This window comes from Salvelinus sp. IW2-2015, unplaced genomic scaffold (assembly GCF_002910315.2).
Source record: "Salvelinus sp. IW2-2015 unplaced genomic scaffold, ASM291031v2 Un_scaffold5266, whole genome shotgun sequence".
Lineage (NCBI taxonomy): Eukaryota > Metazoa > Chordata > Actinopteri > Salmoniformes > Salmonidae > Salvelinus > Salvelinus sp. IW2-2015.
In genome coordinates this window covers 4961-23782 of record NW_019946531.1, presented here as the reverse complement: position 1 = coordinate 23782, position 18822 = coordinate 4961, and the positions used below count along the sequence as shown (strand labels likewise).

The 18822-nt window shown below is 46.4% G+C and overlaps 1 protein-coding gene across 1 annotated transcript in view; it reads right to left on the bottom strand.

Annotated features, from left to right (window-relative positions):
- Positions 1 to 13644, bottom strand: part of tmem91 (transmembrane protein 91) — a 29374-nt gene extending 15730 nt beyond the window's left edge. The window contains exon 1 of the mRNA XM_024144440.2: positions 12776 to 13644. Coding sequence (XP_024000208.2) covers positions 12776 to 13219 — 444 coding nt within the window. The 5' untranslated portion in view covers positions 13220 to 13644. The remainder of the gene's footprint in view (positions 1 to 12775) is intronic.
- Between the last annotated feature and the right edge of the window lie 5178 nt (positions 13645 to 18822).

Below are 18822 nucleotides of genomic sequence, written 5' to 3'. Positions count from 1 at the left end.
ACACCACTGCTCTGTTCTGCCCCCCTCTCTCTCCTCTCTCTCTCTCTCTCTCTCTCTGATTCTCTCTCTCTCTCTCTCTCTCTCTCTCTCGCTCTCTCTTCTCTCTCTCTCTCTCTCTCGCTCCTAAACGTGTACCTGCTCGCACCTGCTTCTTGTTCCTCCCTCTCTGTTTTCTCTCTCTCTCTGTTCTCTGTGTTTTTCTCGTCTCTCTCTCTCCTCTCTCTCTTTCTCCTCCTCTCTCTCTCTCTCTTCTTCTCTCCCTCCTCTACCGGCTCTACTTTGACATTGCTCTGTTTTATCTTTTTCTCTCCTCTCTCTTTCTATTTTCCCTCCTCTTCTCTCTTCTCTCTCTCTCGCCCTCTCTTCTTGGTCTCTCTCTGCGATTTTCTCTCTTCTCTCTCTCTCTTCCTCTCTCTCTCTCTTCTCTCTTCGTCTTGATCTCTGTCTCTCGTTCTCTCTCTCTCTCTCTCTTCTCTGTGTTTCTCTCTTCTCTCTCTCTCTCTCTCGTGTGTCTACTCGTTCTCTCTCTCTCTTCTCTCTCTCTCTCTCCTCTCTACATCTTCCTCTCCTCTTCTCTTTCTTCTCTCCTCTCTCTCTCTCTCGTTCATCTGCTCTTCCTCTCTCTCTCGTCTCTTCTTCTTCTCTGCTTCCTCTTCTCTCTCTCCCTCTCTCAGTCTCTCTCTCTCTCTCTCTCACTCGCTTCGTGCTTCCTCTTCATCTCTCCTCCAACTTCTCTCTCTCATCTCTCTTCTCTCTCCTCCTCTCTCTACCCAGTCTCGTCCTATTCCATCTTTAACTGTACTTCTGTTACTTACTGCTACATTTGTGCCATTAAGAAAACAAGTAATTAATTCTATTTTGATTATTTCCAATGGATTTATAATTGGGAAACATTAAGAACCTAAACTGTGTATCTGTCCTGGGGCCTGTGTGTGGTGTGCTGTTTGTTTTAGGTGAACAGAGCCGCCCAGGAACCAAGCTGCTTAGGGAACCCCCTCTTCTCCCAGGTTTTTTTCATCTCTGTGTGATCGGTGTTATGGGTCTATTGCTTATGGAGTGTTGGGAATCCGCTTCCTTTTTAGTTTGATTCATTGTAGAAACTTTAACAGTCCTCTTTCTGGATTTGATCATTAGCGAGGTAATCAGACCTCCTAATTCTGCTCTGCATGATCATTTAGGTGTTTTCTACGTTGTTACAACGGAGGAATATTGAGCAGAATTCTGTCCGCAGCAGAGGTCTTCAATTTGAGTGTTTGTTCCCCATTGCTGTGAATTACTTGGTTAGGGTGAGTGGACCACAAACCTCACCTAACCAGTAAAAGGTGCATGTTCTATAACTGGATTACAAGATCATCTTAAGCGGCAATCCTTAACTTGGCAAAATATGTTTTATCTTTTATTTGTTCCCTTTTATCTGATGCATAAACGGCCCTTACTTGCCTTGATCTGCAGAATCAGTCAAGCTTTGTGAAGTTACCTGTTGGCTCTGATGTTATAGGCCGAGGTAGTGTGTAATCCGTTTTTTTGTGCTCTAGTGCAACGGTTGTTCTTAGATGGAACATTGTAGTATTTGTGTACGCTGTATCGTTATGAACTGGGCTATATTCTTGGGTGTAGCACCATTATTCTATTGTATTATTATTCTCTATAATATCTCATAGAATTATATACTGTCAGGGAACCCAGTTCATGAGCAGGGCCCAGCTGTCTGGTCAGGGCCCAGGTCATGTCAGAGAGCCAACAGGATCATGTCAGGCCCGAGGTGTCATTGGTACAGAGTGCCCCAGTCTGTCAGACCCAGGTTTCTTGGTGCATTGCTTAGGACACCATGTCTTTACTATGTGGGTCCCATCAGCTCTGTCAGCGTCCAACAGAATTACGTGTCAGCCGCCCATACTAGGGTGCCGAGGCTATGTCACAAGAGTCAAAAAGTATAACTTTAATGAGGGCATTAATAACACTCGAAGATCTATGATCTTTACTGTCAAGGTTGATTTGCATTACATCTTGTGAGTTTAGGAGCAGCGAGTCGGGTTGGAGAGTCGTTGATTTTCGCTCATTCAGGAGATCCCAGTGGAGGTGAGAGTAGTCTGGGGTCCGTGATCGTGAGGAGAGCATCGAGCGATGGTGTAATAGAACAAGGATTAGGCGCGACAGCATTGATTTAAAGTCTCCTAGTCACATATGTGCAAGTAGAACCCAACCATGACAGATCCAGCACCTCTGCGCTGAGTCTCAAAGAACCTCCAGACAAAGTTCGACAGAATATATAAGGTCTAGACATATGAGGAGAGCGCTGCCCAAACCCTATTCTCAAATCCCAAAAGAACAAAAAGAGCAGAAAAGCTATTACTTTGAAACAAATACATTCCCTCCAGCTAGCACGTGTTGTGACAAAAGAGATTATCGCAACAGAAAAAGATAACATAGAGAGGAGGAAAACCCCCTACAGATCCTGAGCTGTGCATCTTCAGACACGACGATGTGAAACCACGACAAAAATATACGAAAGATTCACACAAATAGATTCCTACAATCAGAGTGTTTGTTTTTCTGGGGTATGTGAATCTCTACGCCCATTCGGATATTGAATATCTACATCCAGATGTGTGACGTCTTCTTAGCGTGTGATACATGAAGTTAATAGCGCAAGTGCTATGTGGTGCTATGCAGTACAAAACTTGATGTGAATTCAAGATCCCAAACTGATAAATTGCAGTAATAATCCGATATATTAACAGTGAAAATTGTGATAATTCAGAGTGTCTCAAGTGGGATTCACTGTGGTGATTCAGGTCAACTGCGCAATCAGTGTGATCTTCAGGTATGTGATTTCATGTGTTGAATTCAATTGTGTAGAATCAGGTTGTTTGATTCTGTGTATTCCATTGTTCAGCTGTGAGTCGTGGATTGTGCTTAGAAAGCCTGGACTCAGGTGTGTGATTGCATCTTGTTTGATTCCATTGCGATTCAGTGTGTGGTTCAAGTGTGATTGCAGTGTGATTCAGCGTGGCGGTGTGATTCAGTGTGTGAGTTTCAAGTGTTTGATGTCAGTTGTGATTGCAGTTGTGTGTGATTTTTCTTAGGTGGTGTGATTCACGTGTGTGATTCAGTGTGTCCTTTTGCAGCTTTTTTTTCTACCCTTAGTGCGTGTTGATGACCAGTGGTTGTTGATTGCCCAGCAGTGTGTGATTCAGTGTGATTTCACATTGTTGTGGTGACTGGTCCCCTGATGAGTATTATCTTCATCCTCTCCAGTGTGGCGCCCTCGTGGGCGTTCCTAGTGAGTCTGTCTAGTTTGCTTCTCTTAACTTGCCTACCTCGACTCTGTTTTCACTACCTTTAATGGAATATAAGCGACTACTATCACCGCTGTCAGGCCCACGGTGTTTGTATTTAACCGGAGTCTCCCCCTTGATTCCCTGTCGAGCACGACGTACACAAGGCTTGTCTACTCACAGACGGCAACCGGCCCAGGATATGTGCTGTCTGGGAGTATGCCTGGTTTCACAACTCTCTGTGCTCTTCCTCCCACGCCGCGACTCCTCCACTCCGGCGGCCCCTGTGTCGCTAGCTGATGAGGATAAACAGGAAGTAGAGGTGATAAATCAGTTGAGGATAAACAGGAAGTAGAGATGATAAATCAGTTGAGGATAAACAGGAAGTAGAGGTGTTGGAATTTTCCCTCTGGTCAGGACAGTGAGAGTGAGTCATCTGACGCATCACAACAAACTAGCGAGAGAAATGGGGTGGAAGGGAGGTATGGGATTGAGAAGGTACGTCAATTTCTGAAAATCGACAAAAAGGGAAGAAATATATGCAGGATTATAATGTAACAGATGTTTTTTTCTTCCTGAAAGTGATTTGTTTATTGAATCAGCAGAATCGGTTTCTGATGTTAAAATAAATAACGGGGGGAGGTTTGACAAGCCCTGAAATCGCTAGACTCAAGAAAGTTGTCACGAGACACGCGATTTAAATTCTAAAAGAAATGGAAAAGTTCAGTTGTAGCCTTAACTCCGTAAAGAGACGTGTTTTCTGTCTCTTCCTGTAAAGAGACGTGTTTTCTGTCTCTTCCTCTGTAGTTTTCCCCCAGCCATGAGCAGTTTTAAGATTTCTTCTTTAAACGTAAATGGAGCGAGAGATTTTAAGAAAAGAGACATAGAGTTAACGAAGGGAAAGGGGGGGGATAGCGGTGTGTAATTTTTTTTTTTACAGCTCAAAAAGGGGGGGTGTGGCCATCCTGTTCTCAAAAGGGTTTTCGCCTTTGTCATGTGAGGTTGAAGAGGTAGTGGATGTCACGCCCTGACCTTAGTATTCCTTGCGTACTGTGTCTCCGGTGAGTGCACAGCCCAGTACGTCCTGTGCCAGCATTTGCAGGGCAAAAATAAACATCCAGCCAGGACGGGTTGTGTCAGCTATACACTCTAGACCTCCAGTGCGCCTCCAGGGTCCAGTATGCCCTGTTCCTGCTCCTCACACTCGCCCTGAGGTGCGTGTCCCTAGCCCGGTACCACCAGTTCCGGCGCCACGCACCAGGCCTACAGTGCGCCTCCAGGGTTCAGTATGCCCTGTTCCTCCTCCCCGCACTCGCCCTGAGGTGCGTGTCCCTAGCCCGGTACCACCAGTTCCGGCGCCACGCACCAGGCCTACAGTGCGCCTCGGCAGGCCAGAGCCGCCCGTCAGTCAGGAGCTGCCAGAGCCACTCGTCAGTCAGGAGCTGCAGCGCCGCCGTCAGTCAGGAGCTGCCAGAGCCGCCCTCCTGTCCGGAGCTGCCAGAGTCGCCACTGTCTGGAGCTGCCAGAGCTGCCCGTCAGTCAGGAGCTGCCAGAGCCGCCCGTCAGTCAGGAGCTGCCAGAGCCGCCCGTCAGTCAGGAGCTGCCAGAGCCGCCCTCCGTCCGGAGCTGGCCAGAGTCGCCTCCTGTCCGAGCTGCCAGAGTCGCCCTCCTGTCCGGAGCTGCCAGAGCCGCCTCCTGTCCGGAGCTGCCAGAGTCCGCCTCCTTCCGGAGCTGCCAGAGTCGCCCCCTGTCCGGAGCTGCCAGAGCGCCCTCCTGTCCGGAGCTTGCCCAGCGGCCGCCCTCCTGTCCGGAGCTGCCAGATCTGCCTCAGTCCAGAGGCGCCCTTCCGTCAGTGGCGCCCTCTACGATGGTCTTCAGTCCGGGCCCGCTGCGAGGGTCCCCGCTCCAGAGGTGCCACAAAGTGGGCCAGACTGAGGTGGAGCAGGGTCCAAGTCCCGCACCCGAGCCGCCGCCGTGAAGAAGGCCCACCCGGACCCTCCCTTTAGAGTCAGGTTTTTGCGGCCGGAGTCCGCACCTGGGGTGGGGGTACTGTCACGCCCTGACCTTAGTATTCTTTGTTTTCTTTATTATTTTGGTCAGGTCAGGGTGTGACGAGGGTGGTATGTGTGTTTTTGTCTTGTCTAGGGTTTTGGTATGTCTAGGTGTGTGTGTGTAGTCTAGGCATTATGTAGGTCTATGGTGGCCTAGATTGGTTCCCAATCAGAGGCAGCTGTTTATCGTTGTCTCTGATTGGGGATCCTATTTAAGTTGCCATTTTCCAGTTTGGTTTGTGGGTTATTGTCTATGTTGATGTTGCATGTCTGCACTCAGTGTTTATAGCGTTCACGTTCGTTTTGTTATTTTGTTAGTTTGTTTAGTGTTCTTCGTGTTTTGTCGTCTTGTATTAAAAATATGTCTTCACGCTGTGCTTTGGTCTCCTCACTACGACGATCGTGACAGTGGAGGGGAGGTTATTAAAAGTTAAAGCGAGGGATTTTAACTGCACAGTCAGTGATAAAGATAGAAACCACAAAGAACTTCATATAGCCTCAAGGACTTTTTAAAAACGCCTTATTATTGTAACACTGTGTGATGTTTGGAGCCAACATGGAGGTACGAGACAGAACACATGGTCTAATGTGAGAGAGAACACCATCTCTCTGACCAGGTTAGACAGGTTGTATTGTAACACTGTGTGATGTTTGGAGTCAACATGGAGGCACGAGACAGAACACATGGTCTAATGAGCCAACATGGAGGTACGGAGACACGAGACAGAACACATGGTCTAATGTGAGAGAGAACACCATCTAGAGGTTAGACAGGTTTTATTGTTTTGAGCATCAATCTCAGGTCTGTAAATCCAGTGTGATAAAACCCCAGTGGGATTGTCTGATCATTGTTTAGTACCACTGCGACCTGTATGCTCTAGTCGGCTGGCCCTCGCTACATATTCGTCGCCAGACCCACTGGCTCCAGGTCATCTATAAGTCTCTGCTGGGTAAAGCTCCGCCTTATCTCAGCTCACTGGTCACCATAACACCACCCACCCGTAGCATGCGCTCCAGCAGGTCTATCTCACTGGTCATCCCCAAAAGCCAACACCTCCTTTGGCTGCCTTTCCTTCCAGTTCTCTGCTGCCAATGACTGGAATGAATTGCAAAAATCACTGAAGCTGGAGACTTATATTTCCCTCACTAACTTTAAACAGCAGCTATCTGATCAGCTAACTGATCGCTGCAGTTGTACATAATCCATCTGTAAATAGCCCACCCAATCTACCTACCTCATCCCCATATTGTTTTTATTTACTTTTCTGCTCTTTTGCACACCAGTATCTCTACTTGCACATCATCATCTGCTCATTTATCACTCCAGTGTTAATCTGCTAAATTGTAATTACTTTGCTACTATGGCCTATTTATTGCCTTACCTCCTCACGCCATTTGCACACACTGTATATAGACTTTCTTTTTTTCTATTGTGTTATTGACTGTACGCTTGTTTATTCCATGTGTAACTCTGTGTTGTTGTTTGTGTCGCACTGCTTTGCTTTATCTTGGCCAGTCGCAGTTGTAAATGAGAACTTGTTCTCAACTAGTTAACCTGGTTAAATAAAGGTGAAATAAAAAAAAACAGAGGTGGTGTACATTAACGCTGTAAAACCCACAAGTACATACTGGCATTTTAATATAACTTTATTGAATGATGCTCACTTCAGGAAATGTTTTAGTTTTTTCTGGGAAGTGGTGGAAGTCTGAAGAGGACAGTATTGTATCTCTACAACAGTGGTGGGATAAAGGGAAAATCCAGATTCAACAATTCTGTAATCACTACACAAATGTCACCAGAGACATCGCCAGATCAATGACCGCCCTGGACTCTGAGCTAGAGGAACTACTGACGTTGGTTGAGACCACAGGAGAGAAGAGACCTTACTGAGGACCCTCAAGAGAAAAAATAGCTGCATTGGCAGACCTGCTGGTTATCAGAGCACATGGGGCGTTGGCATACCTGTTGGTTATCAGAGCACATGGGGCGTTGGCAGACCTGCTGGTTATCAGAGCACATGGGGCATTGGTAAGAAGTACGTTTCAGGGAATCTCTGAAATGGATGCCTCGTGTACATTTTTCTTCTGGTTTTTCTTCGGGCCATGTTGGGAGAGGTTTGGCTAGCAGTAGTTAACAATAGTTTAACCGGAGGGTTACTACCGATAAGCTGCAGGAGGGCTGTCCTCACCCTTCTGCCAAAAAAGGGTTACCATAGGGAGGTGAAGAACTGGTTAACAATAGTTTAACCGGAGGGTTACTACCGATAAGCTGCAGGAGGGCTGTCCTCACCCTTCTGCCAAAAAAGGGTTACCATAGGGAGGTGAAGAACTGGAGGCCGGTGGCTTTATTGTACACTGATTATAAGATCCTGTCCAAGGCTTTGTCCACCAGGCTGAGGGAGGTGATGGGGCAAATCATACAGACGGACCAGTCCTACTGTGTTCCCGGCAGGCAGATAAGGGATAACATTTCCCTGATTCTGGATTTTTTGAGACATCTCTAGGGCTATTGGGTTTGGATGCTGGTCTCATTTCAATTGATCAGGAAAAGAAATTTGACAGAGTTGAACATCAATACCTCTGGGGCCACTTTGGAGGCTTTTGGTTTCAGCTCTGGTTTTATTGATCAGGGTGATATACGGTGACATTGAAAGTTAACGGTGGCTTCAGTGCTCCTTTTTAAAAGCGTGTAGAGGTATTAGGCAGGGGTGTTCGTTGTCAGGAATGTTGTATGCCATCGTTATAGAGCTGCTCCTTTTTAAAGTGTGTAGAGGAATTAGGCAGGGGTGTTCGTTGTCAGGAATGTTGTATGCCATCGCTATAGAGCCGCTACTAAATACCTTTCAGAGGATATTCCTCCTAGTCGTCTCTCAGCCTATGCTGATGATGGAGTTATTTTAGTGAAAAATCAAGCAGAGGTGGATAGTTTGTGATCTCATGGTTGATCGGTTTAGGGGAATGGTCTGGAGGGATCATGGCTTTTCCAGGAGGCTGGAATGGTGTAAGGGAGGTTTTAAGTATATTGGAGTGTACCTCGGGGATGAGGGTACAGGGCGAACTCGGGGATGACGGTCACGCCCTGACCATAGAGAGCCTTTTTTATTCTCTATTTTGGTTAGAGGGGGGTGTTCCTATCTAGGGGGTTTATTTCTATGTTGGCCTGGTATGGTTCCCAATCAGAGGCAGCTGTTTATCGTTGTCTCTGATTAGGGATCATATTTAGGCAGCTATTTCCCCACTGTGTTTTGTGGGATCTTGTTTCTGTGTAGTTGCCTGTGTGCACTGCTTGAGCTTCACGTTTCGTTTGCTGTTTATTGTTTTGTGCGTTTCACTAATAAAAGATGTGGAACCCAGATCACGCTGCACGATGGTCCGAGTATGGTTCCAGTTCGTACGATGAGCGTGGCATTAATAATCCAACAGGGGAAGGCAATAGATAGATCAAGACAGGCAGGGGTCAGTAAACCAGAGGTGGGGCAACGGTACAGGTCGGCAGGCAGGCTCAGGGTCAGGGGCAGGCAGAGTGGTCAGGCAGGCGGGCTCGGAGTCAGGACAGGCAAGGGTCAAAACCAGGAGGGAGAGAAAAGAGAGACTAGGGAAAAGCAGGAGCTGAGACACAAAAGGCTGGTTGACTTGACAAACAAGACGAACTGGCAACAGACAAACAGAGAACACAGGTATAAATACACAGGGCATAATGGGGAAGATGGGTGACACCTGGGGGGGGGGACAATCACAAAGACAGGTTAAACAGATCAGGGTGTGACAAAGTGTTTTGTATTTGTCAAAAGAGGAGTGGGGACAAGGTCTTGTACATCTTGCTAGTAGGGCTGCTGCTTTCCGGCTTCAGTTTATTCAAAGGTTGCTTTATGGACCGAAAAATGTTGCTTGGAGAGAGGTGGCAGGTCTGGTATTACAGAAGGTTGGGGGATTAGGATTAAAGAAGGCTTTATTTTTGGTTGATAGTAGCTAGATTTCTAGGGATGGAGTACCTCCGTTTTACAGAGGCCTTCTTAGAGTTTGGAGTATAATGAAGGTGTCCAGACTCACTAAGGCTGAGTCAGTGCATTGGCTGCTGGAGGGACCTCTGGTGTTTGGGTCGTAATGAAGGTGTCCAGACACACTAAGGCTGAGTCAGTACATTGGCTGCAGGAAGTACCAGTGACTCGGTCTATAAAAAAGTGGTCAGATGAAGCAGATGCTAAACTACAGGACTGTTTTGCTACAGACTGGAATATGTTCCGGGATTCTTCCGATGGCATTGAGGTGTACGCCACATCAGTCACTGGCTTTATCAATAAGTGCATTGAGGACGTCGTCCCCACAGTGACTGTACGTACATACCCCAACCAGAAGCCATGGATTACAGGCAACATTCACACTGAGCTGAAGGGTAGAGCTGCCGCTTTCAAGGGGCAGGACTCTAACCCGGTAACTTATAAGAAATCCCGCTATGCCCTCCGACGAACCATCAAACAGGAAAAGCACCAATACAGGGCTAAGATTGAATCGTACTACACCGGCTTGCAAACTATCACAGATTACAAAGGCACAGCCGCGAGCTGCCCAGTGACACAAGCCTACCAGATGAGCTAAATCACTTCTACGCTCGCTTCGAGGCAACACTGAGGCATGCATGAGAGCATCAGCTGTTCCGGACGACTGTGTGATCACGCTCTCCGTAGCCAACGTGAGTAAGACCTTTAAACAGGCCAACATTCACAAGGCCGCGGGGCCAGACGGATTACCAGAACGTGTACTCCGAGCATGCGCTGACCAACTGGCAGGTGTCTTCACTGACATGTTCAACATGTCCCTGAATGAGTCTGTAATACCAACATGTTTCAAGCAGACCACCATAGTCTCTGTGCCCAAGAACACTAAGGCAACCTGCCTAAATGACTACAGACCCGTAGCACTCACGTCCGTAGCCATAAAGTGCCTTGAAAGGCTGGTCATGGCTCACGTCAACACCATCATCCCAGAAACCCTAGACCCACTCCAATTTGCATACCGCCCAAACAGATCCACAGATGATGCAATCTCTATTGCACTCCACACTGCCCTTTCCCACCTGGACAAAAGGAACACCTACGTGAGAATGCTATTCATTGACTACAGCTCAGCGTTCAACACCATAGTACCCTCAAATCTCATCACTAAGCTAAGGATCCTGGGACTAAACATCTCCTTCTGCAGCTGGATCCTGGACTTCCTGATAGGCCGCACCCAGGTGGTGAGGGTAGGTAGCAACACATCTGCCACGCTGATCCTCAACACTGGAGCCCCTCAGGGGTGCGTGCTCAGTCCCCTCCTGTACTCCCTGTTCACCCACGGCTGCATGGCCAGGCATGACTCCAACACCATCATTCATTTTGCAGACGACACAACAGTGGTAGGCCTGATCAATGACGAGACAGCCTATGGGGAGGAAGTCAGAGACCTGGCCAGGTGGTGCCAGAATAACAACCTATCCCTCAACATAATCAAGACAAAGGAGATGATTGTGGACTACACAAAAAGGAGGACTGAGCACGCCCTCATTGTCATCGACGGGGCTGTAGTGGAGCAGGTTGAGTGCTTCAAGTTCCTTGGTGTCCACATCAACAACAAACTAGAATGGTCCAAACACACCAAGACAGTCGTGAAGAGGGCACGGCAAAACCTATTCCCCCTCAGGAAACTAAAAGGATTTGGCATGGGTCCTGAGATTCTCAAAAGGTTCTACGGCTGCAACATCGAGAGCATCCTGGTTACATCACCGCCTGGTACGGCAACTGCTCAGTCTCCGACCGCAAGGCACTACAGAGGGTACATCACTGGGGCTAAGCTGCCTGCCATCCAGGACCTCTACACCGGGCGGTGTCAGAGGAAGGCCCTAAAAATTGTCAAAGACCCCAGCCACCCCAGTCATAGACTGTTCTCTCTACTACCGCATGGCAAGCGGTACCAGAGTGCCAAGTCTAGGACAAAAAGGCTTCTCAACAGTTTTTACCCCAAAGCCATAAGACTCCTGAACAGGTAATTAAATGACTACCCAGACTATTTGCATTGTGTGCCCCCCCAACCCATCTTTTACGCTGCTGCTACTCTCTGTTTATCATATATGCATAGTCACTTTAACTATACATTCGTGTGCATACTACCTCAATTGGCCCGACTAACCGTGTCTGTATGTAGCCTCTCTACTGTATATAGCATCTCTACTGTATATAGCCTCTCTACTGTATATAGCCTCACTACTGTATGTAGCCTCTCTACTGTATATAGCCTCTCTACTGTATATAGCCTCTCTACTGTATATAGCCTCTCTACTGTATATAGCCTCACTACTGTATATAGCCTCTCTACTGTATGTAGCCTCTCTACTGTTATTTTCACTGTCTTTTTACTGTTGTTTTTATTTCTTCACCTAATGCCTATTTTTTACTTAAAAATTTGTTAGGGCCTGTAAGAAAGCATTTCACTGTAAGGTCTACTACACCTGTTGTATTCGGCGCACGTGACAAATACACTTTGATTTGTTCACAACTTTGACATCAGCAAACCGCTCGCCCACACAACGATACAGTACAGTACAGTTGAAACCGGGATTCATCCGTGAAGAGCACACTTCTCCAGCGTTGCCAGTGGCCGTCGAAGGTGAGCATTTGCCCACTGAAGTCAGTTACGAAGCCGATCTGTAGTCAGGTCAAGACTCTGGTGAGGACAACGAGCTGACAGGTAAGCTTCCCTGAGACGGTTTCTGACAGTTTGTGGAGAAATTCTCCCGGTTGTGTGCGAGGCTGGTCTCAGAAGAAGCCAGATGTGGAGGTCCTGGGCTGGGGGGGGTTACACGTGGTCTGCGGTTGTAAGGCCGGTTGGACGTACTGCCAAATTCTCTAAAATTATGTTGGAGGCGGCTTATGGTAGAGAAATTAACATTCAATTATCTGGCAACAGCTCTGGTGGACATTCCTGCAGTCAGCATGCCAATTGCACGCTCTCCCAAAAAAACGTAGACAAATCTGTGTCATTGTGTTTTGTGACAATACTCCACATTTTAGAGTGGCCTTTTACTGTCCCCAGCACAAGGTGCACCTGTGTAATGATCATGCTGTTTAATCAGCATCTTGATATGCCACACCTGTCAGGTGGATGGGTTCTCTTGGAAAAGGAGAAATGCTCACTAACAGGGATGGAAACTAATTTGTTCACAATATTTTATAGTAACAACATTTCTTCCATTTCTGCTCATGAAACATTGGACCAACATGTTGCGTTATAATTTTGTAGAGTAATATAGTATATGGCATTTAGAAGATATATTTAATCCAAAGGGACTTTCATGCATACATTTTATGTATTGGGGGGGGGGGGGGGGCGCAGCAGGAGTCGAACCTACGATTCTTAGCATTTGCAAGCATCATGCTCTACTGTCCGTGCCAAAATGAGATCATTTCTCACCTCGTAGTCGGGCAGCAGATCGTCTTCGTCCTCTAGGCTGTAGAAGACAGAGTGAAGGTCCTGTTGGCTCTCTGCAAACAGTTTCCTCTCCAGCGGTGACTCGGGGTAGATGTCCACAAACGTGGTCTCCAAGTAGTCCTTGTTCCCCAGGCCCGTGGCATCAGGGTGGCCCCAGAGAGGAGCCGGTGGGTACAGGGTCTCCAGAGTGCTGGGGAGGGAGCAAGGGTCTAACAGCTGCTGCTGGACCTGCTGGTGTCCGAGCTCCCCTGGTCCATGTTCTCCTGCCCCCCCGCAGTACACCCTCCAGCCCAGCGGCAGTGTCTTATCCTCCTCACACCTCATCAGGACACCGTTGAACAGGCGGGTAGTACCCAGGCCTCGGGGATCTGCCTTGGGGCTCTCCTTTCCTAGGAGAGGGTGCTCTAGTTCGTCCAGACTCTCCATCCCTCTCTCTCTCTCTCTCTCCGGTCTGTTCTGGTAGATAGCTAACGCAGCCGATAACCTGGCCGGGAAGGAAGCCACCACATCAACCAATCAGTGGTCTGGAAATCGATCTTGCAGATAAAAAAGAGAACGCGTCCCTGAAAAGTGTTCTTTTGGATTTAAGAGAAATCTGCCGCTGCCTCGCTGGCTTTAGGAGTACACTGGTAATCCATGTTCAATCCAATTAGTTTCAATGGGTCTCTTATTACATTTCTCAAACCGATAGAGAGAAGCACAAATCATGATGGTATCCTTAGTCCCCAGACCTCTTCTCTGTGTTGGGTTCTGTTGTGTTGGGTTCTGTTGTTGTGTTCTGTTGTGTTGGGTTCTGTTGTTGTGTTCTGTTGTTGTGTTCTGTTGTGTTGGGTTCTGTTGTTGTGTTCTGTTGTGTTGGGTCTTGTGTTTCTTTGTTTGTGTGTCTGAGTTGTGTTTATGTCAGGTTGTTTCTGTTTGGGTTCTGTTGTGTTGGGTTGTGTTCGTTGTGTTGTGTTGTGTTCTGTTGTGTTCTGTTGGGTTCTGTTTGTGTTGGGTTCTGTTGTGTTGTTTTTTGTTGTGTTCTGTTTGGTTTTGTTGTGGTTTCTGTTGTGTTGTGGTGTGTTCTGTTGGGTTCTGTTTGTGTTGGGTTTCTGTTGGGTTCTGTTGGGTTCTGTTGTGTTGTGGTTTTTGTGTTTAGGTTCTGTTCTGTTGGGTTCTGTTGTGTTGAAGATCATTCTTCTCTTTTTTTCTTGTCACACGTCAGATATGATTTGTTCAGGGGCTGGTGATCACGGGCCTTGTCTCTCCTCTCACCACGATGCAGTGTGATACGGTCATGAATATGCTATTGTTGCTCTGTCTCATATATACACTCTGAACATGGAACTACTTGATTAATATAGTGACAGAGACATGGGAAATATTGGGAAAGGTTTAAAAGCTGAATTCCATTTCCTATTAATTGTCAAACGTCAAGACTTAATATCTCACAAAGCAGCATGGACAATGCTGTGGAGGTTATACACATGTTATTTTCTTTGTGTAAAAACCTGGATGAATGAAAAGAAAGGACTGAAGGTTAGAAATAAGCGGAGAGAAAATACTATAAAATAAGTATTTTCAAGCGGTCATTGTGGGTTTTTCTGTTTTAGCTGCATTCAGGTGTTTGTATTCGGTGTATTGTATTCCCGGTGTATTGGTGTATTGGTATTCCCAGTGTATTTCGGTAAGGTTTGAGCAGAGGGACACACGACAGTCGTCCGTCCTCGGGACATCCAGGGCAGTTCAGAACACCTTGTTTGTGTTGAACGGTTGAAAGGGTCAGAATATGGTGTCCTCTAGGGCTGTCCTCTAGGGCTGTCCTCTAGGGCTGTCCTCTAGGGCTGTCCTCCACGGCTGTCCTCTAGGGCTGTCCTCTAGGGCTGTCTTCCAGGGCTGTCCTCCAGGGGCTGTCCTCCAGGGCTGTCCTCCACGGCTGTCCGGGGGTGGTAATGGAGGTCCCGGCTATTGATTTATTGGCTGTGTGTTTCGCTGCTCGCTGCTCGCTGCTCGCTGCTCGCTGCTCGGCCACAGCCACGCATGTAGGACAGGAGTACTCCTGAGGGACATGTATCTGCCACCTCGCTGCTCCTCTGTGACCAGAGTCCCGTTCAGTAAAGCCAAAGGGAAGGAGTCGGTCGGTCGGTCAGCCAGCCAGTCGTTTTGGTGGGTCGCCTTATAGTCCTCTGTCGACGAGGTGCAGCTCTGCCAACAAAGGGAACAAGGTCACAGATTTAGAACATTTTTTAGCCTCCTCAGTTTCTAACACTTTGTCTCTGCACACACTGTGTTCTGTCTCGATAGGAGTCGTAGTGTAATATATTCTGAGTGAATGGTTCGGTGGTGCCAAACAGGTTCGTACCCTTGTGTCTTATAGTGTCACAGTCTATTTTTGGGGGGGAGTGAGTCGGAGAGATGCCATGATGCTAGGTGGCCAGGTGCTGTCAGTGTTAAAGACCAGATGTTTACGGTTTACAAGGATACAGTATTTTCAACCTAATTTTCAATTTCCTCTGACATTGTTTTTTGTTGATGTGGAGACTCCGCTCAAGCGTTTCTTTTACCCCGTAACTACGTTAGGTTAGTGAAAAGGTATCCTCGTTCTATTTCAACAGCAGCCTACGAACCGACAGCTATCTGAGACCGGAAAATCAGGACCCAAGAGCCACTCCAAATAGCCCTCAGGGATCCAGCAGGATGGGCCTCCCGAGTGGCGCAGCGGTCTAAGGCACTGTGTGGCTAGTGCTAGAGGTGGCACTTCAGACCTGGGTTCGATCCCGGGCTGTGTCAGAGCCGGCCGTGACTGGGAGGCCCATGAGGCGGCACACAATTGGCCCAGGGTCGTCCGGGTTCGGGGGGGTTTGGCTGACCGGGATTTCCTTGTCCCATCGCTCGTTTTGGAGCCTGCAAGCTGATTTTGGTCGCCAGCTTGACGGTGTTTCCACCGACACATTGGTGCGGCTGGTTTCCGGGTTTAGCGAGCAGTGCGGCCTGGCAGGGTCGTGTTTCGGAGGACGCATGGCTCTCGACCTTCGCCTCTCCCGAGTCCGTAGGGGAGTTGCAGCGATGGGACAAGACTGTAACTACCAATTGGGGAGAAAAAGGAGGTCAGCAGGAAGGACAGACTCAAACTACAGGGCCAGACAGTGCTCAGTATCTCAAGCAGCTGAATTACTCCACAGTCACACATTAAGTTAGGGGAATAACTCTGGGCCCTAGTGACATGGTTTAGGGGAATAACTCTGGGCCCTAGTGACATGGTTTAAGGGAATAACTCTGGGCCCTAGTGACATGGTTTAGGGGATTAACTCTGGGTGCCCTAATGACATGGTTTAGGGGAATAACTCTGGGCCCTAGTGACATGGTTTAGGGGATTAACTCTGGGCCCTAATGACATGGTTTAGGGGAATAACTCTGGGCCCTAGTGACATGGTTTAGGGGAACCCCTGTGACTTGCTGTGTTGGCTAATTAACTCATTTCCACAGTTTGAGAATGATAGAGTTAGTTTTAACATCCAAACAGTATAGTCAGGATTGAAATGTACGCCCCATAGGAATATCATTGAGTGCTACCTCTAAATTCAACCTGAAGCCTATGTGGGTTAGAATTCGGGTTTCCCTTTTTTAATGAACCTGTCTTTGATAACAATTCAATCCAGGCCACTATGAGGTTCTACCTGTGTGTTTGATTCTAAGCTTCCCTGGAGCAACCGGACAGTGGTTTAAATAACCCTAAAAGTGTTTTTTGCCATAGCCCCAACCAGCAGTTTTTGGTGATTTAATGTGCATTCAACCCAGTGTAAATCAGTCAGTTCTTAACGTAATTAGACTTAAAACTCCGCGAATTCTTCTAAAGATACCCGATCAGCATATGTCTTTCACCTATAGCTTTCCTGTGCCAACCGGAAGTGCCGTTCTAGAATAGGGGTCATTAGGTGCTGTTTAAAAGGGGTTAAAAAAGTCTAGATACTTACCCAACAATCTTTCAAAGTGGTGTGATAGGCAACCTTCATGAACTGTAATCAGTCATTTCTCGACAACAGAATGTTCAAAGAATAATGACTCACATCACACATCACACAAGTCACAAAACTGTTTGTGCACCTGGCATTATTTTTAGGTTACTACAGATGCCCTGGTTGAAACTCGCGTTTAGGGGCATCCAGACTTCCAACCCGCTCCATGGGAAGATACTGTTCGAAAACGGGACAAATATAGGATAGAATTGGCCTTAGTGATTTCCATGGAGGTTCAAATAAAAGTCTGAATACTATCTGTTTTTAAATCTGAAAAATATTTATTGTTATTTATTCACTCGAGTCAATGGTTGCTCATGAGTGATTTATGGAGGTTTTTTCCGAAAAAACTTAAAATATTCTAAGTCCAAACTTTTCGTCGCACTGGTATTTTTTTTAGGTACCAGATGCCTGAGAACTTGCGTTAGGGGGCATCCGGAACAACCGGTTCCATACCCGCTCTGGGAACACTATTCGATCGGAACGAAATCATGGGTGTTGGCCTGAGTGATTTAGGTACGGTTTTCCAAAAAAGTCCAGAAGATATTCTATGTTTTTTTTCTGAAAATATTTTTTGTTTTAAATCTCGAGTCAATGGCCTGAGGATTTATGGAGTTTTTCCAAAAAACTCGAATAATATTCTACAGTCAAACTTTCTCGTGCCACCTGGTTTTTTTTTAGGTACCAGATGCTGGGAAAATTGCGTTTATGGGGGCCATCCGGACTTCCCAATACCCGCTCTGGGAGGCACTAATTCGACGGACGAAAATCCATGGGTGTTGGCCTGAGTTGCATTTCTGGCAGTTTTCCAATAAAGTCAGAAAATATCTATGTTTTTTTCTGAAAAATTTTTTTTGTTTTTTATTTCTCGAGTCAATGGGGTCCTGGGCCTGAGTGATTTTAAGGAGGTTTCCCAAAAAGTAAAAAACGGATGAGGAGGCAAGAGAGCGATTAAATAAAACATGGTTATATAATTCAGGAAGTACAAGGTAATAACATGGTTATATACAGGGGGTACCAGGTATAAAATGGCTAATATACAGGAAGTACCAGGTATAACTTGGTTTATACAGGAGTACCAGGTAATAACATGGCTAATATACGGAAGTAACAGGTAATAACATGGTTATATACAGGAAGTACCAGGTAATAAACATGGTTATAAACAGGAAGTATACAGGGAGTACCAGGTAAAAACATGGTTATATACAGGAGTACCAGGTAATAACATGGTTATATACAGGGTACCAGGTATAATGGTTATATACAGGAGTACCAGGTAATAACATGGCTATATAACAGGGAGTACCAGGTAATTAACATGGTTATATACAGGGAGTACCAGGTAAAAACATGGTTATATACAGGAGTACCAGGTAATAAATGGTTATATACAGGAAGTACAGGTAATAACTGGTTATATACAGGGGTACCAGGTAATAACTTGGTTATATACAGGGAGTACAAGGTAATAACTTGGTTATATACAGGAGTACAGGTAATAACATGGTTTATACAGGGGGTACCAGGTAATAACATGGTTATATACAGGATGACCAGGTAATATCTTGGCTATATACAGGAAGTACAGGTTATAACATTACTATATACAGGAAGTACCAGGTAATAACTTGGTTATATACAGGAAGTACCAGTAATATCATGGTTATATACAGGAAGTACCCTTTGCTGATGACAGCATTGCAGAAGAACTTCAATATAAAATAGCATTAGATTTGTTTACACATTTTTTTGGTACTACATGATTCCATGTGTTATTTCATAGTTTTGATGTCTTCACTATTATTCTACAATGTAGAAAATAGTAAAAATAAGAAAAACCCTTGAATGAGTAGATGTGTCCAAATCTTTGACTGGTACTGTATTGTCTCTACCTTCTTGCTCTTCGTTGTTGTTGTCTTTGCCCCAATAATGTTTGTACCGTGTTTTGTGCTGCTACCATGTTGTGTCATGTTGTGTTGCTACCATGCTGTGTTTTCATGTGTTGCTGCCATGCTATGTTGTGTCTTAGGT